The following is a 22,250-nucleotide window of genomic DNA, read 5'->3' on the forward strand; positions in this document are numbered from 1 at the left end:
CAAATATGGGCCCCTAACCTTGGACATATTGCAAATTTAATAACAGGATTTATTGATTAATCATTTGGCTTTAAGCAATGATATGGAAGATAACATTGAATAAGATGACTTTCCATGACTCAAATCTCTTTTTAAATATATTTTCGAGTCTTAACTCTGCTGTCGTGTAATGAAAATCTTGACAAAAATAAGATTTTTAGATTTTTGGCTTTGCCTTTGATTTTGGGTGTACTGAGGGGTTCAAAGCTTAATTATGACCAAGGGTGGTAGGAGAAAGAAAGTTTGTCTCAAAATCATCATTGCCATGCAATAAAATACACAATTAAACATCATCATCGTTCTAAAAATTGCTATATGAGTTAGACCAGTTAACCAAAAGAGCATCCGCTAACATCCATGTTTGAGTCCCGTCAAAAATTAAATTAATTTAGACTATTTTTCTACGTGGAGATTGAATCCTCTTATATCAATAACAAGGAAGTTGAGAAAAATAATTCAAACCACATGTGACATGTACAGAAACTGAACCATTGGGGGACCCAAGGGAAGTTGACTATTGAGCCCTGTAACTGTAAGCATGGGCTAGGAGTTAAATAATGGAGGTTGAGTGGCTGTCCAATTCTCCAAACAGTGGGACAGTTAGTTGGTTCTATACGGATATGCTTTCTTCATGTCAGTCGTTTGTGTTGTTTTGGGAAAGGTAGCATCCAATTGATCTCCTTTTTTGTAAATGTAAAGTTAAATACACCAACAAAATATTTGGCGCTTTTGGAGAGGAGGAGAAGAAGGGTTTTTGGGTGTGCCATTGCAATTTGCAACTGAGTTGGGTGGTGATGATGATGATGGTGAAAAACATAAGAAGAAAGTGTGAAGAGTGCGTGTGTTCTAGTCCGGTGACACGTTTTATCCTCAACTGCAAAAGGGGGACACAAATTGGTGCGAACATGAAGAATAGCTAATTACCCTCCTAGATAACAAAGCACAATAAGGGTAGTATTGCCTTTTCTGATTTCATATCTGCTAAGCTAATGCTTTAGCCTGTGTTTTGGCTAAACTGGGCTTTTCCTTAGTTTGGGTAAGCAAGTATTAACAGGCATACCAAACAAAACCTTAATTTCTCAACTTCTTTCCTCTTCTTTCTTTAGATTGAAGGGATGCTCAGGCTTCCTTTTCTTTCTTCTATTTTCTTGTTATTTTTCTTGAGTTGTTTAAGCGCGAGTCTTTTTTAAGATCACGTATTTTTTCCTGTCTCCAAAACTCCACTTTCAAGGTCTTCGTCTTCATACATTGTCAAAATTGGGTGGGCTGACTCTCGTTATAAGCTTTGGGTCTTGGGGCCTATGTTCTTGGGCCATTCGTCGCAGCTGTGCTTTGTGAATCCATTACAATCCTTGTATTTTTTTTTATCTTTGACAAAGTTTTTTTTTCGTTTAGAACATAAACAAATGATTAATAGTACCAAACAATTTACAATCAGACTCATTCAACCTAATTAACAATCATGCATGACGACAAGATATTATAGATTGAATGAACCATCCACACTCTTACTAATATTACAAGTATATATGGTTCTAGCTAGCTAGGTAAAGTCATTTTGACGTCCTCTATCCATTTTCAAATGTCAATTCTGGGAGCCATATAATTTGATTTTTATGTTAGAGTTCGCACAGCACATATCCTACAAAAATGTGATGATGTCATCTCTTGTATATAGTAAATTAAACATCATAATTAAGCAACAATTCTCTATTTGGACAAGTTACCTAAACGTATTCAATCAAGCATGAATGTCATAAGCCCCTATGCCTTTAAATATGTGACTCATTAAGACGAGTTCCAAGTCTATATATAAAAAATGCTAGGGTCGATGATATCACATTTATATATCATTTTGTGTATCATCTTTCTAATAGAGGTGGACCCCATTATATTGGTGGGCTCTACTTCTAATAGAGAGGTGATATGCAAATGTGGTACGCATATCATTATTATTATTTTTTTTACTTTTTGAACTTGACTATATATCAAAGTTGGATACAGTGAACTTTAATTGAGGGTTCCTATTCTTATAGAGCGTCCTATCACGTATTGTATTTTAATGTGTCCTCTTATTATGGTTAATCTAATCTTCATGGAGGGGGATTCGAACTTGTCCAACGTTATCTAAACCCTCTAAACCAAGTCTGGCGGCTTTTGAGGTGCATGTTGGATAAATATTATCAGACTATATCAATTAATCTACTTTTACAGGACTATATACATTGGAACAGCATCACTAGAAGAAACTCTTAGCGCTGAGGAATGTTGTACCTTCCATGGCAGCTTTGCCAAATTAGATGTCAAATCTGGTACCATCTTATGGCAGACCTTTGTGCTGCTCGATAATCATGGAAAGCTAGGGCAATATTCCGGGCCAGCTATATGGGGCAGTAGTCCATCCATTGACGTCCATAGAAAACATGTATATATTGCTACTGGCAACATCTACTCAGTCCCTGAAAATGTAAGCCAATGCCAAGAAAATCAGAACAATAATAATTCAACCCTACCCACTCATCCAGATGCGTGTGTTGAGCCTCAAAACCACGGCAACTCAATCCTAGCCCTTGATCTGGACGGCGGCGATATCAAGTGGTACCGCCAGCTGGGCGGCTACGACGTGCCCCACTGGACCAAACGTGGATGCTGACTTTGGGGAAGCACCAATGATGCTCAGGACCTATGTCAATGGAAGCAAACTAGATACTGTTGTTGCTGTTCAGAAAAGTGGGTTTGCTTGGGCTCTAGATCGAAATAACGGCAGCCTTGTGTGGTCAACGGTAAGTTGACTTTGCACTCACTCATCATCTACATTATCCTAATTTTCAATTTTATATATTACCTTCATATCATATCATCTCTCTCGCTGGTGTGCATGAGATCAAAACAATGTGTAGTAACGGACGTGTATCAATTAATCTACAGTATATCTGATACAGTATTCATATTTTATCAATGTGATATGTAGGAGGTTGGACCTGGTGGGATTACTGGAGGAGGAACTTGGGGAGCAGCTACTGACAAGAAAAGGGTGTACACTAACATTGCTAACTCTGAGGGCAAAAACTTCACTCTTAACCCATCTAACAACATAACAACCGCGGGTGGATGGGTGGCAATGGATGCTCGCAGTGACAAAGTCCTATGGTCAATGCAACTTCGTCTGGCCCAGTTAGTGTGGCTAATGGTGTGCTATTTGCTGGGTCCACAAATCCAAAAGGATCCATATACGCAATGAACACCAGAACTGGAAAAATTCTGTGGTCGAATGAGACCGGAGCAACCGTGTACGGTGGCATGTCAATAAGCAACGGCTGCATTTACGTTGGAAATGGATATAATGTTGGAATTGGATCCCTAACTTCAATGTTCACTGGCGGCACCTCTCTCTTCGCCTTTTGTACATGTGTGACGTGAATGAAATGATATTTGTCACTAAATAAATGTTTATTAATTTAAACATACTCAAATCATATTTGCATTTACTTTAATTGTTTAATAATTAATTTATTAAACAATTAAACAAGATATGTGTGACATAATTAAATTCTGTAATTGTGCCTTCCGTAGGACACTAGCTCGTTGGAAGAGGTTTGTATAAGTTAACTTGTAGTGAATATCCTGAAATTCCCTTCCCTTAGTCTTTTTCTTTCTAAATACAATAAAAGCTATCACGAATCAATGAATGTAATAAATAAGAAATCATTCCGTATGGGTTTTTCTTTTCTTGGAATAATATTCAACCCTAATTTACAGTCACGGATGACGACTAATGCGTGCATATTGTTCTTCATTGTCATTGTCCAAATCAAGTGATATGATTATATATCAACAAGCAAGCAGTTTTAAATTTGCAGATCAAAGTTTATTTCAGCATGAATGTTACTGTCATCATAATTAATTAACTAATCCCCTATCTACCTAGCTAGGCCCTTTATATACGTGACCATTCAGTAAGATGAGCTCCAAGTCTTTGCATACATATACATATATACGTATATATATACACAAGATACATGGCAGCTTTAAGATTGATCTACAACAATCTAATCCTAGCCCTTTCTCTATACGCATGTGGTCTACTTACAACCACAGCCAGTGCAGGAGGCCCTTCCCATGTGAAGGCGAGAGCTCAAAACTGGTTAAACCATGGTGGTGATCTGTCAAACAGAAGATATGCCGACAGAGAGACCAAGATCAGTCCTAAAACTGTTTCCAAGCTAAGCTTGAAGTGGGAGTTCTACGCCGGCGATGATATATCTGCAACTCCGGCAATTTACGACGATACCCTTTATTTTCCGAGCTGGAATGGGAACATATATGCTGTTAAGGCTTCCAATGGGTCTCTGGTTTGGAAGAAGAATTTGCATGCATTAACTGGGCTTAACGCATCTAGTTTTGTCGGTCTCAACTGGACAGTATCAAGATCGACGCCAACAATAATTGGTGGCCTTGATCTTCTAATTGTTGGAATCTATGGGCCTGCTATTGTTATTGCCCTTGAACGGTCAACGGGGAAGCTCATATGGTCAACTATGCTTGATACTCATGAGGCAGGTCTTATTACCATGTCCGGAACTTACTACAAAGGGTTAGTCCATGGTCATCACTAATTTCACCCAATTTTTTAAATTTAAAATTTGACTATATATCATATCAACTTTATGGTTACCTTCCTGTAATTTTCTTATTTTATTATATCTTGTTTAATAAATTTTTTATTTTTACAGGAGTTTATACATTGGAACGTCATCACTAGAAGAAACCGTAAGCGCTGAGAAATGTTGTACCTTTCGTGGCAGCCTTGCCAAATTGGATGCCAAATCTGGTACCATCTTATGGCAGACCTTCATGCTGCCCGACAATCATGGAAACTTAGGAAATTATTCTGGGGCAGCAATCTGGGGCAGTAGTCCATCCATCGACGTCCATAGAAAACATGTATATATCGCTACTGGGAACGTCTACTCAGTCCCAGAAAATGTCAGCCAATGCCAAGAAAATCAGAATAATAATAATTCAACCCTACCCATTCATCCAGATGCGTGTGTTGAGCCTGAAAACCATGGCAACTCAATCCTAGCCCTTGATTTGGACGGTGGCGATATCAAGTGGTACCGCCAATTGGGCGGCTACGATGTGTGGTTCTTTGCGTGCTTCCTTAATGCTTCAACCTGCCCTCCTGGACCAAACTTGGATGCTGACTTTGGGGAAGCACCAATGATGCTCAGTCCATACGTCAATGGAACCAAAAGAGATATAGTTGTTGCTGTCCAGAAAAGTGGGTTTGCTTGGGCTCTAGATCGGAATAACGGCAGCCTTGTGTGGTCAACGGTAAGTTGACTTCTGACTCACTTATCATTTTATCATAACAGTTCATAATTACTATCGATCAGACATCAACAATGTAGCAGAAATTGTAAATTGTTAATCGATACAAATTAATCACTCCCCTTACATAAATGAATTCCAATCGTATAGGAGGCTGGCCCTGGTGGCGTTGCAGGAGGAGGAATGTGGGGAGCAGCGACCGACAAGAAGATGGTGTACACCAACATTGCTAACTCTGATAACAAAAACTTTACCCTAAAACCATCTACCAACATAACAACTTGGGGTGGATGGGTTGCGATGGCTCCTGGCAATGGAAAAATCATATGGTCAACGGCCAATCCCAGCAATGCAACTTCTTCTGGCCCAGTTAGTGTGGCTAATGGTGTCTTATTTGCTGGATCCACAAATCCAGAAGGCTCCATATACGCGATGAACACCAAAACTGGAAAAATTCTGTGGTCGAATGAGACAGGAGCAACCGTGTACGGTGGTATGTCAATAAGCAATGGTTGCATTTACGTTGGCAATGGATATAAACGTACATATATTGCTGGAACCTCACTCTTTGCCTTCTGCGTCACATAAATGAACTTTTGATTGAATAATGTTATTTTTCTTTTCAACATTGAAAGGAAGACGTGTCAAATTATTTACGAATCTACAAGTTGTTAGAAGGTGCGAATCATATTTGCATTATGTATCTACAAGCCATTTATCATGTACAAATCAACTTTAATTTGACGATCATTTAGTGCACAACTTGATGCTTGGTTGGTATGTTCAAGATACGACAGAATTAACTAAATTCTGAATATTTTCTCTGTTACGTTCCTGTACTATATATAAATTGTTCCATGATGTTCCAAATTTTAACTCGTTCTTCTTATGTTCCTCCTGTCTAATTAAACCTCATATACAATCACGCATGACCACAATGCGTGTATAATAATCAACCAACCAGGTGTATGAAAGGAATAAACACCATCCACATCACCCTGGATAAAATATTTATGTTTGATCAATTCTGAAGACAGATAATTAGGTTGGATTTTAGTACTGCCAAATCACAAATTAAGCTTATCATCAATTCTAGAAAGTCTTATTGTTAATTAAAGCTAAGACTCTTTTGCGTTTTCTTACTCAAATTAATTAAGATTACTCCTTTTTTTCTTTCAAGTTTCTTGTGTATATATATATGGCTAATTCCCTTTCACTTTTGGAACATATACTTTCTCTCTATAAATATTATATCTTTTGCGTATACGTCTAGCCATTTTAATATCACTTTGCGTACCACCTCTCTAATAGATGTGGAATCCACCAATACAACGGCGCCTACCTCTATTGGAGAGGTACTATATAAGGTGGTATATAAATGTGATATGACTATCATTTTTTTCAATGCTAGAAGAAGCCGACCCTTGGCCCTTTATATTGTCCTTGCATCTTGCAAGAGCATAAATATTATATGGTACCATAGGCTAGCTAGCTCTACCTCCTACACATATTGTCCTATTGGCTAGTTAGTCTTAATTTGCTTGATATCATTCTTTAATTATTTTCACCAAATTTATCAGATTTTACACTCAATATCATGTTATATATGTTAAGAGTATATGAAATAACATATGTGGGTTAGATCAGTTGGCCAAGATAGCAAGTTCGTTTTCTTTTACTTAAGTTCGAGTTATCTCCCCGTTAGATAGAATTTAGAGTAAATTATCACTTCTATAAAATAAATTGTGTAAATGAAATAATAATACGTCCATTAATTAATCTACAAATTTTCATAATAAATTTTATTAATTTAGAAGGCCAAAATCTTGAACGGTTGACGGTTATCTGAAAGATTTGATTGACTTTTCCGCCTTATCTTGTGTTGTTGAACATTATCAAGTTGATATCACAAAAGATTGTTAGCCATGTGTCAATGGTTTGTTTAAATAAATTAATCAGCAAAAGCTATTTGCTTTATTTTATTAGTAAATCTATATTCTGGATTATACTGTACTTTGCGTATTCATAGTTTGATTATTGACTTTGATTTGTGTGTTCACAATTGAAACTTGATAGGAATATATACATTCGAACGTCGTCGTTGTTAGAAGAGAGTGACAGCGTAGATGAATGTTGTAAATAATGTGACTGACTTGGTGTATCGAATTTAAGTAGTGAATCCTAAAGTAAAATGGTTGGTCCTTTTCACTTATGCACAGTATTGTATCTGCTTATAGAATAGTAATAAGTTTTATGTTTTTGAGATATGTGATTAACAATGTCTATGCTTGATTAACTAAGCACAAAGCTATGATATTACGCAGGAAGCCGGGCCTGGTGGCATTGGAGGAGGAGGAACTTGGGGATCAGCCACTGACAAGAAACGAGTGTACATCAACATTGCTAATTCTGATGGCAAAAACTTTACACTTAAAGCCTCTAACAACATAACAACTGCGGGCGGATGGGTGGCAATGAATCCTCGTACTGGCGAAATCCTATGGTCAACTGCCAATCCCAGTAATGCAACCTCTCCTGGCCCAGTTAGCGTGGCTAATGGTGTTTCATTTGCTGGATCCACAAATCAAAAAGGACCCATCTAAGCAATCAACACCAACAATGGGGAAATTTTGTGGTCCTACGACACCGGAGCAACCGTGTACGGTGGCTTGTCAATAAGTAATGGGTGCATTTACGTTGGCAATGGATATACAGTTAGTGTTGGAGCTGTGTCTCCATTTAATGGTGGAACTTCACTCTACGCTTTCTGCATCACATGAACTTCTCCATTCTTCCAACATGTATAAGAATAATAAAGCATCAGCTGGCACAAGAAAAATGACACATATTTGCATTGCCTTAAGCCCGTAATAAATAAGGGAAATGTACCATCCAGGTTGAAAAACCAAATCAACTTACATTTTGTGCACTACTTGTTGATGCTCACTTCTAACCTACCAAGTAGATTATTCAGAGAGAGAAATTAAGAAAGGGGTAATTAAATTCAGTAACATTTAAACAGAGTTATAATATATTTAAATTCTGTGGTTTTCTACGTTATTGACTCAATAAATTAATATATTATCTAGGCATCTTTCGAGATTTCAAAAACTTTAGGGAAAGAGAGGCTATCCCATCCCAAGGCCAAGGCATACCAAAGTCTCTTACCTAGGCATCTTTAAATATACGAGAATCATGCATGTATATAAATGTCAACCAACAATATAAATCTGAAGGGAATAAAACAATCCACGTCGCCTCTTAAAGGATTTTTCTTTTTTGGATGTATATTGAAGACAGATATCCATACATACATGTAAGCTGTGTGTATAATACGCAACAATTTTGATGTCAACTAATTGAACTCTACATTAAGCCGCCCTCTGGGCCTTTATATATACGTGACACAATAAACCTCATAACATACGATACGAGATATACATGGCAGCTTTAAAATTCAACTACAATCATTTAGCCCTTTCTATATTCACCTTTTGTCTACTAACTACTACCACAGCCAGTGCAGGCTCGCATGAGAAGGCTACACAAAACTGGTTAAACCATGGCGGAGATTTGTACAATAGACGATATGCCAGCAAGGAGACCAAGATCAGCCCCGAAACAGTTTCGAAACTAAGCTTCAAGTGGGAGTTCTATACAGGCCGAGAAGTATCTGCAACACCAGCAATTTACGATGACACCCTTTATTTTCCTAGCTGGAATGGATACATCTATGCTATCAAAGCTTCTGACGGTTCTGTAGTTTGGGAAAAGAATTTAGAAACCTTGACTGGGATTAATGCGACTGGTTATCTTCTTAATGTCAACACGACGGTCTCAAGATCAACCCCGACAATCGCTGGTGACCTTTTGCTTATCGGAATCTGTGGACCAGCTGTTGTTATTGCCCTGGAACGGTCAACGGGGAAGCTCATATGGTCAACCTTGCTTGATGGCCATGCGGCAAGTGTTGTTACCATGTCCGGAACTTACTACAAAGGGTTAGTCATATATATTAGTTTTTAATTTTATCCAAATTTTAGGGTTAAAAAGTATTAATCCCTTAATTAGAGTTATATCTTAGTGTTGAACATGATCCTCAACTTGATATGGTGATAAATATATATTAGCAATATTGGTCAATGGTTAAAGAAACTAATCAACAAAAACTATTTTCTTTATTTCATGGGAGCTGAGTTTCCCATTTCCCTTTTGTCCACTTACACTCCCTTTTGCTTTTTAATACTTTTTAATCAATATTGTTCTTTTATGTTCTTTCTCTTTCCTATTCTGTCCTTACCCTACATTAAGGTTTTGATAATTGAAATTAAGAAATTTTAACCGAAAATTAAATTAAATTAATTTTTGAAAATCGATAGAAATGTAAGTATTTGTAATCCAAATTCTTTGTTTTTTTACCAAGTATGTGAGTACTATTTATCTTTGTTGTAGTTAATAGATATGCATAGAGCAAGGTATGCATAATAGGCTCATATTTTTATTTTTTTTATAATATTAGTAATTGATTATACATGTCTTCTTATTAAACGGAAAGGGAGTGTAAAGGTAGAATAGGAAAGAAAAAGAACAAAATTGATTAAAAAGTATTAAAAAGCAAACGGGAGTGTATAAGCGGAGAAAATGAAAATGAGAAAATCACCTCCCTGTTTTATAAGTAGTAAATTAACCTATGTGGTTCTTACATGGCTAGCTAGATATGCCAAATTCAAGAAAGTCAAATAATATCCATACATGGCATATACTCAACCTATTATATAATGCTATGTACTCGAGATATTATATTATTGAAACTTGCTATACGTAGATATAGATTTTGATTGTTAGTAGAGGAGCCTTAGATTGTCTTAATTTTGATGTTAGATCGTTATTGTAATGACCCTTTGTGATTAGTGGCTTTTTTGGTTGAATTATGAATGCAATTTCAGAATTTCTATAAAAAAAATCCCTTTGCTTAATTTGCAATTTCCATCAATATTTTTCAATTTATAATACTAACTTAGAAATTCTACAGCGGTTTTTACATTGGAACTTCGTCAGTAGAAGAAAGTGCCCCCATTGCTACATGCTGTACCTTCCGTGGCAGCTTTGCTAAATTAGATGTAAAATCAGGCACCATCTTATGGCAAACATTCGTGCTGCCTGATAATCATCAAAAGCGAGGGCTATATTCAGGGGCAGCAATCTGGGGCAGCAGTCCATCCATTGATGTCCATAGAAGACATGTATACATTGGCACTGGGAACTTGTACTCAGTCCCTGAAAATGTAACCCAATGCCAAGAAAACCAGACCAATAATTCAACCATCCCCACTCATCCGGATGCTTGTGTTGAACCTGAAAACCATGGAAACTCAATCCTAGCCCTTGATTTGGACGGTGGCGATATCAAGTGGTACCACCAGCTGGGCGGCTACGATGTGTGGTTTGTTGCTTGCTACCTTAATGCTTCAAACTGCCCCATTGGACCCAATGTTGATGCTGATTTTGGGGAAGCACCAATGATGCTCAGAACATATGTCAATGGAACCAGGAGAGATATTGTTGTTGCTGTTCAGAAAAGTGGGTTTGCTTGGGCTCTGGATCGGAACAATGGCAGCCTTGTATGGTCTACGGTAAGTTAATTAGTCGGCTTTAAACATAACGTGACATGCTGGGGTGATGCATCGAATCTAAATAATGAACCCTAAAATGGTTAGTCCCCTCTACTGAGGATAAATGATTTGGTATTGTATCTGCAGGAAGCCGGGCCGGGTGGCATTGGCGGAGGAGGAACTTGGGGAGCAGCTACTGACAAGAAAAGGGTCTACACCAACATTGCCAATTCTGATCGCAAGAACTTCACCCTGAAGCCATCTAGCAACATAACAACTGCGGGTGGATGGGTGGCAATGGATGCTCGCAGTGGGAAAGTTCTATGGTCAACGGTCAATCCCAGCAACGCATCTTCTCCTGGCCCAGTGAGTGTGGCTAATGGTGTTTTGTTTGCTGGATCTCCAGATCCACAAGGATCCTTATACGCAATGAACACCAGGACTGGAAAAATCTTGTGGTCCTATGAAACCGGAGCATCTGTGTATGGTGGCATGTCAATAAGCAATGGCTGCATTTACGTTGGAAATGGATATAATGTTAGTTTTGGAGTTGTGCTTGGATTTACTCCTGGAACCTCATTCTACGCCTTCTGTATCACATGAACTTTTATCTCTCCTTCATTCTGTAACATAATAATAATAATAATGTAAAACCTTCTCTACTATTTGGAATAAATTATCATATTCTGTAAATGTGTTCAGTAATCTATACGATTAATGGTTAATAAATGTCACACTTTGTGTTACTCCAAAAATTAGAATCCTATAAATAGAAATACGCCAAAATTTTAGTCCCCTGCATCCGGTGTGAGCACTTCAAGCTTCCACTTCGATGGCGCCTGCAGGATCCTCTAACAATCTTTTTCTCCTTTCTCTGTGTATGGTTTGTCTAGTTATAACACCAAGTGCAGGTTTCAATATTGTAAACTTCTCTCTCTCTCTCTCTCTCTCTCTCTCTCTCTCTCTCTCTCTCTCTCTCTCTCTCTCTCTCTCTCTCTCTGTGTTCAACATTAACACTGGTTTCACAACTTGGTTGTTGGTTGCAGTGGCGTTCTGCACAGAAGCACAAGGCTGCAGCCCAAGATTGGCTAAACCATGGAGGAGACTTGTACAACAGAAGATATGCAAACAGGGAGAAGAAGATAAGCCCTGCAACAGTTTCCAATCTCAGTTTGAAGTGGAAATTCTATGCAGGAGGTGACATAACTGTGACACCAGCCATTGTCGACGGCACTCTCTACTTCCCCAGCTGGAACGGCTACCTCTATGCTGTCAAAGCCTCTGATGGTTCCTTGGTTTGGAAGAAGAATGTGCAGAAGCTGACGGGCTTTAAGAACACCGGTTTCATCCTTAATGTCAACTCCACTGTGACCCGATCGACCCCAACTGTTGCTGGTGATCTGCTCATTGTTGGGATCTATGGCCCTGCTTTTGTTATTGCTGTGAAAAGGTCCAATGGAAAGCTGGTCTGGTCTACCAGACTTGACAACCACACCAGAGCTTTTATCACCATGTCCGGAACCTATTACAAGGGGTCAGTCAAACTTAAAATCTACCTTCTTTTTCATTTTTTTTCTTAGCTCCCATGAATTCTCTCTCCTCTTTTGAAGTTTCCCTCATAGACATTATGATATGAATTAAATTGTGAGTCAGTCAATGGAGTTGCTTGAAAACAAGTTCAAGTTAGGGACAAGATAAGCTACACCATGTGGTTCTTGGCTATTTATGACTGCTCTGGTAAACAAGAGGACTTTTTTATGCTCCACCTAATAATTTATTCATTTTGTAGTTTCTGTATGTGTTAAAAAATATAGAGATATGCTAGACTTTTAGCAACTTGACATCCGGGTCTTTGATTAATTTTATGAAAGTGTTTCAATCCTTCCAAAACACCCTTTTGTTTTGTGTGTGAAAACTGAAAAGTCACGTTGCCTCTAACCACTTGCTTAAAGTAATACTGCATCTGTTGTAATTTTATGGCACCCCATTTCAATTTTCATAATCTTATTAGTATGTGCTTGTTTGAAGGGATTACTATGTTGGAACATCCTCTCTAGAAGAAGGACTCACCATTGAGCAATGCTGCACCTTTCGCGGGAGCGTCTCGAAGTTAGACGTTCGAACAGGAGCAATCTTATGGCAGACCTTCATGCTGCCAGACAATTTTGGCAAGTTTGGAGAGTATGCTGGAGCAGCAATATGGGGAAGCAGCCCTTCCATTGATGTCCCTCGTAACCTTGTCTTCATTGCCACTTCAAACCTGTACTCAGCTCCTCCACGTATAATTGAATGCCAGGAGAAGGAAAACAATCAAACAGTGCCTTCTCACCCAGAGGCCTGCATTGAGCCTGACAACCACTCTGAATCCATTGTAGCTCTTGATTTAGACACTGGCAAAATCAAATGGTATAAGCAGCTAGGAGGCTATGATATATGGTTCGGTGCGTGCCATCGACATTTGGACCCAAGGTGCCCGCCTGGACCTAGCCCAGATGCGGATTTTGGTGAAGCACCAATGATGTTAACCACATATGTCAATGGGACTAAGAAGGATATTGTTGTTGCTGTTCAGAAAAGTGGGTTTGCTTGGGCTCTGGATAGAGATACTGGTAGCTTAGTGTGGTCTACGGTAAGTTTTCTAGCAGCACAATTGAACTAAATGGAATTGGTCTTAAATTTCTGTCTGAATTACATAACAAAAACTGAACAAAATGCTTTGATATAGGAAGCTGGACCAGGAGGGCTAGGAGGAGGAGCAATGTGGGGTGCAGCCACAGACGAAAAAAGGGTCTATACAAACATAGCCAACAGCCAGCACAAGAACTTCACTCTGAAACCATCCCAGAACAGCACAATTGCTGGTGGATGGGTGGCAATGGAGGCTCGCAGTGGCAATATCATATGGTCCACGGCCAATTCCAATGATGCTACTGCTCCTGCAGCTGTTACTGTGGCCAATGGTGTTGTTTTCGGAGGATCCACGCACCGGCAAGGACCGATATATGCAATGAATGCTAAGACAGGAAAGATATTGTGGTCATATGATACAGGAGCCACTGTGTATGGTGGCATTTCAGTGAGCGATGGATGCATTTACCTTGGAAATGGTTACAAGGTGTTTAATGGATTTGTCAACCCCAATTACACTGCAGGAACCTCGCTCTTTGCCTTCTGTGTTTAGGACCTACCAATATCCCCACTATGTAATGTTTTTACCTTTTCTCTCAGTTGAAATGATGTACCAATAATAAGAACATTCATGAATCTTCTGAAGTTACTAAAATAACAGAAGATGCAGAGCATGCCAACAAAAGTTAGACCAGTTTTCATCAACTTATAATTTGCTTGAAATTCTTCCCTTATTACAAGACAACATATCATCACTGACCTGGATTTTGATCCATGCCTCAAAAGTGATGGGCAAATCTCAGCGAAACCTCCCTACTTCTAAGAAAATGCTGCGGTGCGAGGATGTCCAGTATAGCCGCACGGCTATACTATTATTAAAAAAATTTAAAGAAAGAGACGGTAAAGCCCGCCGGATATACCATTTATTAGAAAATTTTTTTTTAAAAAGGACCCGCCTAGCTTCTGGGTCCCAGAAGTGTTAAAACAAGTATAGCCGCGCGGCTATACTATTTATTAAAAACATTTTCAAAAAAGCCCAGTAAAGCCGTTCGGCTATACTATTTTTTTAAAATTAAAAAAAGGAGTATAGCCGTTCGGCGATACTATTTATAATTTATAAACAAAGGAATTTGGATCCAGCTACACCAGGCCATTCACCAAAACAATCGAAACGACGACGTTTCACGAGCATTCTGTTACCGAAAATTCTGAATTTTAGCTTTCGCCGCAGTGCATACTCGTCTCTGCTCCACAGCTCGTTAAACCCTCAAATGGGTTTTCTTCGAAGAGCTTCGAAGACCCTGAAGTCATCCAAGTACTTGCCTTTGTTGCAAACCAACTCTAAATTCAGCCCAATATCTAGTCTTTCCAGACGGAACCCACTTTACAGTGAATTCAGTTATGGCCATTTTGGACTGAGCCAAGCGTTTTGTTCCCATTCTCGGAAAAACAGCAAAGACAGTGACATAGATTTGAGCCAGTATCCCACTGAGAGGATTAGGAACTTCTCGATAATCGCCCATGTCGATCACGGAAAATCTACTCTCGCTGATAGGCTTTTGGAGCTCACTGGGACTATTAAGAGAGGTCATGGTCAGCCTCAGTACCTGGATAAATTGCAGGTATATAAATCTCTTATGATTGTTTTGTGTAATTTGGAGAGGGAGAGAGGAAAATGGTTGTTTTTTGGAATGTTTTCTTGCTTTGAGTTTCTGCATTGAGGATATAAGTCTGTTTCAATCGTCTGGTATATGGGATTTGTTCTTCTTGTCTCTGTCGGCACGATAGTCTGGTTTACTTGCTATTTTTATGCATAAAGTTTAAGTTTTTATTTATTATCTTTTTGGTTGCATTTGAAGCTCTTGCCATTCTTTTCTCATAGTGTAGGAATGAACCCGTGTCAGCATGTCTCTTACTCTTATTCAACCAAAGGTTGACAATGGATATCCTTTTACAGCTTCAGCTTGTAGATGTTCATTGCGGAAATTGTTTGTTATTGTTTCTACTTTATATGTCAGACATTTGATTTGGGTTTTCTTAGGTGGAGAGAGAAAGGGGAATCACTGTAAAAGCGCAGACAGCTACCATGTTTTACAAGCACAATTTTCATGGTGCAGACAACAATGGTGACCATGAAGAACCGAGTTTTTTATTAAATCTGATTGACACGCCTGGTCATGTGGATTTTAGCTATGAAGTATCAAGATCCCTAGCCGCCTGCCAGGGTGCCCTTTTAGTTGTTGATGCCGCCCAGGGTGTTCAAGCGCAAACTGTTGCAAACTTTTATCTTGCCTTCGAATCTAACCTGACAATAATACCTGTCATTAACAAAATTGACCAGCCAACAGCTGATCCTGATCGTGTTAAAGCTCAGCTAAAATCAATGTTTGATCTCGACGCCAGTGATGCTCTTTTAACATCTGCCAAAACAGGCCAGGGTCTTGAGCAAGTCCTTCCTGCAGTCATAGAGCGCATTCCACCTCCTCCTGGGAAGAGCAATTCACCTTTGCGCATGCTTTTATTGGATTCATACTACGATGAATATAAAGGAGTTATATGCCATGTTGCAATTGTTGATGGCATGTTGGGCAAGGGGGATAAAGTTTTATCTGCAGCAACTGGCCAAGCTTATGAAATTTTGGATGTCGGAGTCATGCATCCTGAGCTTACTCCTACAGGAGTTCTCCATACTGGACAAGTTGGGTATGTTGTTACTGGCATGCGTTCGACCAAAGAGGCACGCATTGGGGACACACTTTATCATAATCGAACCATCGTTGAGCCCCTTCCAGGTATGTGCATCACTTTTTTTCTTTTACTCTTTTTTTTTTTTTTGGGCCGTCTGCACCATTTAGGTAGTTTTGTTTCTTGAATCTCCTTTAACAGAAGAAATAGAAGTTCAAGAAGGAGTACCAAAACCTCCTTCACTTTTATTGTCACTGATAGTGTTCAACCTGTAGGGTTCAAGCCTGCAAAACATATGGTATTCTCTGGTCTTTACCCCGCTGATGGATGTGATTTTGAAGAACTCAACCATGCAATTGAGAGACTGACCTGCAATGATGCCAGTGTATCCGTTGTCAAGGAGAGTAGCACAGCATTAGGTATGGGTTTTAGGTATGGTATTCACGACTAATAGCTTTTCTTTTTAACTGCACAAATAAAGGATTTTGCATTCAATAAGCTTCATATGAAGTAGACATGTTATGCTTACTGTGTTCAACTACAGGTGTGGTTTCTTAGGATTACTCCACATGGATGTTTTTCACCAGCGGCTTGAACAGGTAACCAGATCGTAGTTTTATTTATGGATATGTTAAAGAAATTTGCTTAATGGAGGTATCACTTCTGTGCGAGAATGGCACAATATAAGAGTTTTGTTTTTTTTCCTTCATTCATAATAGAAATCTATAAGAGACTTTTCTTAATACATCAGAATGAAAGATATACACTATTTTTCAGTGGAATAATTTTGTTAAGGAAAGAAATGTTATTAAAAACTTCATGATTTGCGTGTTTCACAATTTTCTTATGGTGATTGACAAAATAAGAATTCATGTCTCTTTTATGAATAATAGGAGCATGGAGCTCATGTTATTTCTACCATTCCAACTGTTCCTTATATTTTTGAGTATTCTGATGGAAGGTATGTATTTAATGATATCTTTGTAAGATTTTCTTCTCATATGGTGTACCAAATATAATGCTGGTTCTCTTCCAGCAAAGTAGAAGTTCAAAATCCTGCCACATTGCCCTCGAACCCCAAGCAACGAGTAACAGCTTGTTGGGAACCTACAGTTCTAGCTACCATCATTATTCCTAGTGAGTAAGCTCTCACACACCCTTAGCATTTTTTTCCCCCTCCCAACGTTTGAGAGGCATTTATTCATCCAGATTCCAGAAGTAATTTGTTCTCCAATTGAAGGTATGTAGGGGCTGTCATCACCCTCTGTTCTGAGCGGAGAGGGCAGCAGTTGGAGTATTCATTCATTGACAGGTAATTCTTCAATGATCACCAAGCCGTGTTGGCCCTATTTTTTTGAAGGGTTCACCTATACTCATATTTCATGAAACTGGATTACTGTTTTTCATATGATGGTGTCTTTGCTTAATATGAACTCATCTGTAATTGAGATGCTGATTCTTTGTAGTCTGATACATGCAGTCAACGAGCCTTTATGAAATATCAATTGCCTTTGAGGGAAATTGTTGTTGACTTTTACAATGAATTGAAGAGTCTTACATCAGGATATGCATCATTTGATTACGAGGACGCGGAGTAAGTTTCAGCACTCATCGTGTCTTTTAAGGCTCATTCTCGCCTGCCTTCCTTTAATGCATGACTCATTAGGAATAATAAACAAGAGGCGACTGCTTTTTTTTATGTACTGATGGTTATTTGCAAATTCTTCGATGAATGTATAATGACAGATATCAACAATCTGATATGGTCAAACTTGATATCCTTTTGAATGGACAACCGGTTGATGCAATGGCAACAATTGTTCATAACTTGAAGGCGCAGCGTGTTGGTCGTGCACTGGTGGAGAAGCTGAAGAAACACATAGACAGGTCTGTTTATCTATACAAAATGGTAATTTCGGATTTTTTTGTTCTTTTTTAGCAGCTCAAAATGTAGATTCTGAGCAGGCAAATGTTTGAGATAACGATACAAGCTGCAATTGGCTCAAAGGTTATTGCAAGGGAGACGTAAGTACTAGTTAAATTTTTTTGTTTGTCATGTTATAGCTCTTCAAACATTTACCGTTCAGCTAAGATTCTATATGTTTGTGTTAGGATTTCTGCCATGAGAAAAAATGTTCTTGCTAAGTGTTATGGTGGTGATATCACTCGAAAGAAGAAGCTGTTAGAGAAGCAAAAAGAAGGAAAGAAGCGAATGAAGCGTGTCGGTTCTGTTGATATACCTCAGGAGGCATTTCATGAACTACTGAAGAGTTCATAGAAAAAAGTCCAGAACAGCAGCGTATGTTTGTAACCGCCCAATTGGTACTTACTGTTTCTCCTTTTATGTTCCTTTGCCAATAGTATGTTGTCAAATTTATTTATTTTGGCGTTTTGCATACATGACACCCAATAACTCGCTGTAGACTTATAGTTTATGTGGCTTATGTTAGCCACTCTTCAAAAGCTCAGTGGCTAATCCACTCCTTGTTTTTGGGATTTCAGATGAAAGATTATTTTGGCCAACCCTCCACGGTGAGGAAATAACTGGGTAAGAGGAAGCTGTTGGGACAGAACAAGAAAAAAAAAAAAAAAGGACAGATGTGCATTGGCTTTCAAGGAGGCTGTCTCAAGATTTATCAAAAGTTAAATGTAGAGAAAAGATCACATGTCCGATCGCCGATGATAATTATTTTCTCCTCATACATCACGCAGAATTGAATTATGATACCTTAGTGTTATAGATTCTGATAAAAAACAATGTCTTTGTGGTTATTTGATGGGAATTGAAAGCTTATATGGAAAAGAACCCTCTTGGGATGGAATTTTTTGAATTTTGTAAGTTCAACTCTTTTCCTATGATGCATACATAAGAATAAGATGCCTTTTATTATAGATAGTGAGCCGTTTGTGTGCTCTGCAATACCACATCTGCAGGAATATTTTATGTAAATTTATGTTTTGCTACAGTCAAATCTCTTATTTATATATCCAGTATCAGCTGGAAGTGTGCTGTAATATTTATCGCCAACTAGTCTTTATCATAGTTTCAGAGCACTGTGCGCCTGTAAACAAACTTCTAAATTTTCATTACAATAACCGAGGATAATGTTCTTTTGTCTGGCATATTGTTTTGCTATACTATCATTCCGAACCACAGAATTAAACAAAAGTTTACTTGATCAATGGTCGAAGATTGATAGTTTGGCAACACAACACGAGTGACTGCCCCGCTGCAAAAGAGAATTTCCAGTGGTTGATATCATAATTTATAAGCTTGTATCCCTGATAGCAGAAGTAGATGTAATCAGGGAAATGACAGTGGATCACGTTTCACTTTTGAGAGTCTGAAGATGACAATCTGTTGAAAATGCTCGGTGTGCTGCATCGTTTCCCGTTCTGTATCAATGGATTATGAGAAGTAAACTGATGTGCAGCTTCACTCCACTTCAAGTGGTGTCCTAATCTTTCGCCTTCGCCTTGGTTTCGATGAGTAGCAGCACCACCTCCAACCATTGATGAAAGTGCTACGGCAATTACTGATTTGAAATTAGGGTCTGACGTGATTGCCTTGGTTAAAGATTCTGTTAAAGACAACTGAGAAGAAGATTGCTGATTCTTTTCTGCATAAGGTTGATCTAGATTGAAGGACCCTTTGTCAAACGGCAGTGAGCCATATTTAAGGTATCCATTGCCCCTACTGTTGGGCGAAATGTTGGACTCTGAGGAACAAAAGCTGAGGCTTGAAGGGAATGGGCAAGCTGAAGCAAAGCTAGAAGACAACCTATTCAAATGGATTGGTGAAGAGGATGGAGAGGCAGTGAGGTCTAGAGTGATTGTGGGGAGCAAAGGGTTGGAAGATTTGGGCAAGTAGAGCTGGTTTGTTATTGAACTGTCAAAGACACCAAAATTTGATCCATTGAGTAGAGTAGCTGTGGAACCGAAACCCGGCTGAGATGTGGAGGAGCCAGACAATAGCATGGAAGCTGCTGCAGCGGTGGTGGAAGCCATGGAAGAGGCTGTGAATGGAAGCGGGTGGTTGTGGGTTCCTTCGTAGGTGGTGATTAAGATGGACATATCCTCATAACATCTTTGCACCTGAAATCATGTGCAAAAGGAGTAAACATATATTAATCAATCTTTCAATTTCAAGAACATAAGGATCTATCTATCTTTTCAATCATATATTTTCATAATATTATGAAGATATATGATTTTGTATATACATTTGGGGACCTACCTGCTTTCTCACAGGGCATGCTGGTGCAACTGTGCAGCGGTAGTATGCTCGTGGGCATGGATTTCCTTTTGCAATCTTCTGTCCATATTTTCTCCATTGGCATCCATCGTTCATCTGTATGAGGAAATCAAGTATATATTGATCCTAAGTTAAGTCAATATCTTTAAGGAACCAAAAACCCAACACACATGCACATAATGAAACAAAAACAAAAGCAAAAGCATTGTGAGAAAATAGATTTATAACAAGAAGAAATCATACCGTTGGGGTATCGCATCTAACTCTGACAGAAACCCTAGCTCTTTTTGCATTGGCCTGCTGTGGAACTTCATCATCTTCATTTCTCGTTGTCTTTGGTGTTTTACTTGATGGAGGCAAAGATTCTCCAGCTCCAGCTTCTGAATGATCCTTGGGCTCTTCCAAACTAGTCTCCTGAGGTTTTTGGCTACGCACAAGCTCCATAGGCAACTCCATTAATTTAGAGTTAGCTAATCCAAGAGTAAGGTTGGCATTTAAGTCTTCATGATCAACTTGTACAAGTTTGGTGAAGTTGGTGGTATTAGTTTCATCATTTTTGGGCTCCCTTGGACTTCTTCCAAGGCAAAGAGACAAGAGCTGATTGGGTTCTTCGATTCGATGAACACCAACATCAACATTTGTAGCTTTCTTGGAAGCCTCTTGTCTAAGGATGTCAAGAAAACGACATTGGAGAGACTGGTAATCCTTCTCCATATGCTGTAAGGTCAATTTTAGTCTGGCATTTTCTTCTCTCACCTCACCCATTTCAGCTCTAGCATTTTCAAGTTCACTCTCCTATATATCCATCATATAAAACAAAACGAAATACTTAACAAGGACTCAGAGTCAAGATTTAAAGATATGTATTAGAAATTTGAAGATATTAAAAACCTGTAAAGGAAATTAAAAATTAATTAAAATTATTAACAGTAGCTAGCAACAAGTGATCACTGATTATATCTGGTAATGGACAGTACATAGAATGTGAAACTATACATGAACAGAAACTCCATAAAATATATAATTAAGAAAAGTACTCAAATTTTTTTTAAGAAAACTGCGATTCTATTCAGAAAACTAGTAGAATTTTCAAGACATATACATCGATCTCTTTCATAGAAACTCAGTGAGAGGTATTCATATTCAGTAGTATATTCATGAAGAGCAAACCATATATCTCATGAGAGAACATGGAAATTAAATAGAAAAACATCATTAATTTGCAACAACAAAAGAAGAGATTATGAAAGTAATTACTTATTTTAAGACATATAACTTTCTTACCTCCTGACTGTAAATCTCTTGATAGCCAACAGATTCATCAACTTTCTTCTCTGGGGCTGTTCTACTATTAGAGTTTGGCATTCTCAATTGCCTTATAATTAGCAGATGAGTTTGCGCTCTAATTACTTGAACATCTCCATTAACTTCTTGCAAAACAACTTAATTATAAATAATGGTTGATGTGTATAGCAGATGACAGATGGGGTTATAAGCCATATGACTTGTGAAAAAAAAAACAAATTTGAAACCCGGTAATCATCTATTGTCCATTACGCAGCCACACAAAAATTGTCAACTCTGCAACCCAGTTTCTTTCATTTATTTATTACTTTTCTAGATTAAACTAATAAATAAATTAGCAAGATTTTATTAGTTTCAACATTTCCACAGTTGATGAACATATTAATAAGCTT

General features: G+C 38.4%; 5 protein-coding genes and 1 pseudogene across 5 annotated transcripts; 5 read left to right on the forward strand and 1 right to left on the reverse strand.

The window, feature by feature from the left end:
* LOC18783152 lies at positions 597 to 3,459 on the forward strand (annotated as a pseudogene).
* On the forward strand, positions 4,010 to 6,243 carry LOC18783523 (polyvinylalcohol dehydrogenase). The gene is made up of 3 exons (XM_007216656.2): positions 4,010 to 4,633; positions 4,773 to 5,376; positions 5,524 to 6,243. Exons 1-3 carry the CDS (start codon positions 4,059 to 4,061, stop codon positions 5,959 to 5,961), a joined length of 1,617 nt encoding a protein of 538 aa, XP_007216718.1. The 5' UTR covers positions 4,010 to 4,058; the 3' UTR covers positions 5,962 to 6,243.
* On the forward strand, positions 8,798 to 11,678 carry LOC18782873 (polyvinylalcohol dehydrogenase). Its single transcript, XM_020559030.1, has 3 exons — positions 8,798 to 9,374; positions 10,406 to 11,006; positions 11,133 to 11,678. The coding sequence occupies exons 1-3, from the start codon at positions 8,815 to 8,817 to the stop codon at positions 11,586 to 11,588; spliced, it is 1,617 nt and encodes a 538-aa protein (XP_020414619.1). The 5' UTR covers positions 8,798 to 8,814; the 3' UTR covers positions 11,589 to 11,678.
* LOC18783462 (polyvinylalcohol dehydrogenase) lies at positions 11,765 to 14,331 on the forward strand. The gene is made up of 4 exons (XM_020559029.1): positions 11,765 to 11,907; positions 12,032 to 12,519; positions 13,014 to 13,614; positions 13,711 to 14,331. Exons 1-4 carry the CDS (start codon positions 11,818 to 11,820, stop codon positions 14,164 to 14,166), a joined length of 1,635 nt encoding a protein of 544 aa, XP_020414618.1. The 5' UTR covers positions 11,765 to 11,817; the 3' UTR covers positions 14,167 to 14,331.
* On the forward strand, positions 14,780 to 18,890 carry LOC18784048 (translation factor GUF1 homolog, mitochondrial). The gene is made up of 12 exons (XM_007214938.2): positions 14,780 to 15,235; positions 15,655 to 16,405; positions 16,574 to 16,730; positions 16,843 to 16,897; positions 17,192 to 17,259; positions 17,335 to 17,439; positions 17,539 to 17,610; positions 17,779 to 17,892; positions 18,045 to 18,185; positions 18,264 to 18,323; positions 18,411 to 18,620; positions 18,801 to 18,890. Exons 1-11 carry the CDS (start codon positions 14,885 to 14,887, stop codon positions 18,574 to 18,576), a joined length of 2,040 nt encoding a protein of 679 aa, XP_007215000.1. The 5' UTR covers positions 14,780 to 14,884; the 3' UTR covers positions 18,577 to 18,620; positions 18,801 to 18,890.
* LOC18781724 (probable WRKY transcription factor 72) lies at positions 19,296 to 22,011 on the reverse strand. The gene is made up of 4 exons (XM_007217278.2): positions 21,838 to 22,011; positions 20,797 to 21,348; positions 20,536 to 20,649; positions 19,296 to 20,393 (listed from the first exon to the last, which is right to left on the reverse strand). The coding sequence occupies exons 1-4, from the start codon at positions 21,916 to 21,918 to the stop codon at positions 19,629 to 19,631; spliced, it is 1,512 nt and encodes a 503-aa protein (XP_007217340.2). The 5' UTR covers positions 21,919 to 22,011; the 3' UTR covers positions 19,296 to 19,628.

Source organism: Prunus persica, chromosome G3 (genome assembly GCF_000346465.2).
Source record: "Prunus persica cultivar Lovell chromosome G3, Prunus_persica_NCBIv2, whole genome shotgun sequence".
Lineage (NCBI taxonomy): Eukaryota > Viridiplantae > Streptophyta > Magnoliopsida > Rosales > Rosaceae > Prunus > Prunus persica.

Bases quoted from the DNA above. Each gene is read 5' to 3' on its own strand.
- LOC18783523 (XM_007216656.2), top strand. From the start codon at position 4,059: ATGGCAGCTTTAAGATTGATCTACAACAATCTAATCCTAGCCCTTTCT. The intron at 4,634-4,772 runs GTTAGTCCATGG...TTATTTTTACAG, and splicing joins TCCGGAACTTACTACAAAGG to GAGTTTATACATTGGAACGT. The intron at 5,377-5,523 runs GTAAGTTGACTT...CCAATCGTATAG, and splicing joins GCAGCCTTGTGTGGTCAACG to GAGGCTGGCCCTGGTGGCGT.
- LOC18782873 (XM_020559030.1), top strand. From the start codon at position 8,815: ATGGCAGCTTTAAAATTCAACTACAATCATTTAGCCCTTTCTATATTC. The intron at 9,375-10,405 runs GTTAGTCATATA...GAAATTCTACAG, and splicing joins TCCGGAACTTACTACAAAGG to CGGTTTTTACATTGGAACTT. The intron at 11,007-11,132 runs GTAAGTTAATTA...TTGTATCTGCAG, and splicing joins GCAGCCTTGTATGGTCTACG to GAAGCCGGGCCGGGTGGCAT.
- LOC18783462 (XM_020559029.1), top strand. From the start codon at position 11,818: ATGGCGCCTGCAGGATCCTCTAACAATCTTTTTCTCCTTTCTCTGTGT. The intron at 11,908-12,031 runs GTAAACTTCTCT...TGTTGGTTGCAG, and splicing joins CAAGTGCAGGTTTCAATATT to TGGCGTTCTGCACAGAAGCA. The intron at 12,520-13,013 runs GTCAGTCAAACT...GCTTGTTTGAAG, and splicing joins TCCGGAACCTATTACAAGGG to GGATTACTATGTTGGAACAT.
- LOC18784048 (XM_007214938.2), top strand. From the start codon at position 14,885: ATGGGTTTTCTTCGAAGAGCTTCGAAGACCCTGAAGTCATCCAAGTAC. The intron at 16,406-16,573 runs GTATGTGCATCA...TTCAACCTGTAG, and splicing joins CATCGTTGAGCCCCTTCCAG to GGTTCAAGCCTGCAAAACAT. The intron at 16,898-17,191 runs GTAACCAGATCG...TATGAATAATAG, and splicing joins TTCACCAGCGGCTTGAACAG to GAGCATGGAGCTCATGTTAT.
- LOC18781724 (XM_007217278.2), bottom strand. From the start codon at position 21,918: ATGCCAAACTCTAATAGTAGAACAGCCCCAGAGAAGAAAGTTGATGAA. The intron at 21,349-21,837 runs GTAAGAAAGTTA...ATGGATATATAG, and splicing joins AAGAGATTTACAGTCAGGAG to GAGAGTGAACTTGAAAATGC. The intron at 20,650-20,796 runs GTATGATTTCTT...TTCCTCATACAG, and splicing joins TTAGATGCGATACCCCAACG to ATGAACGATGGATGCCAATG.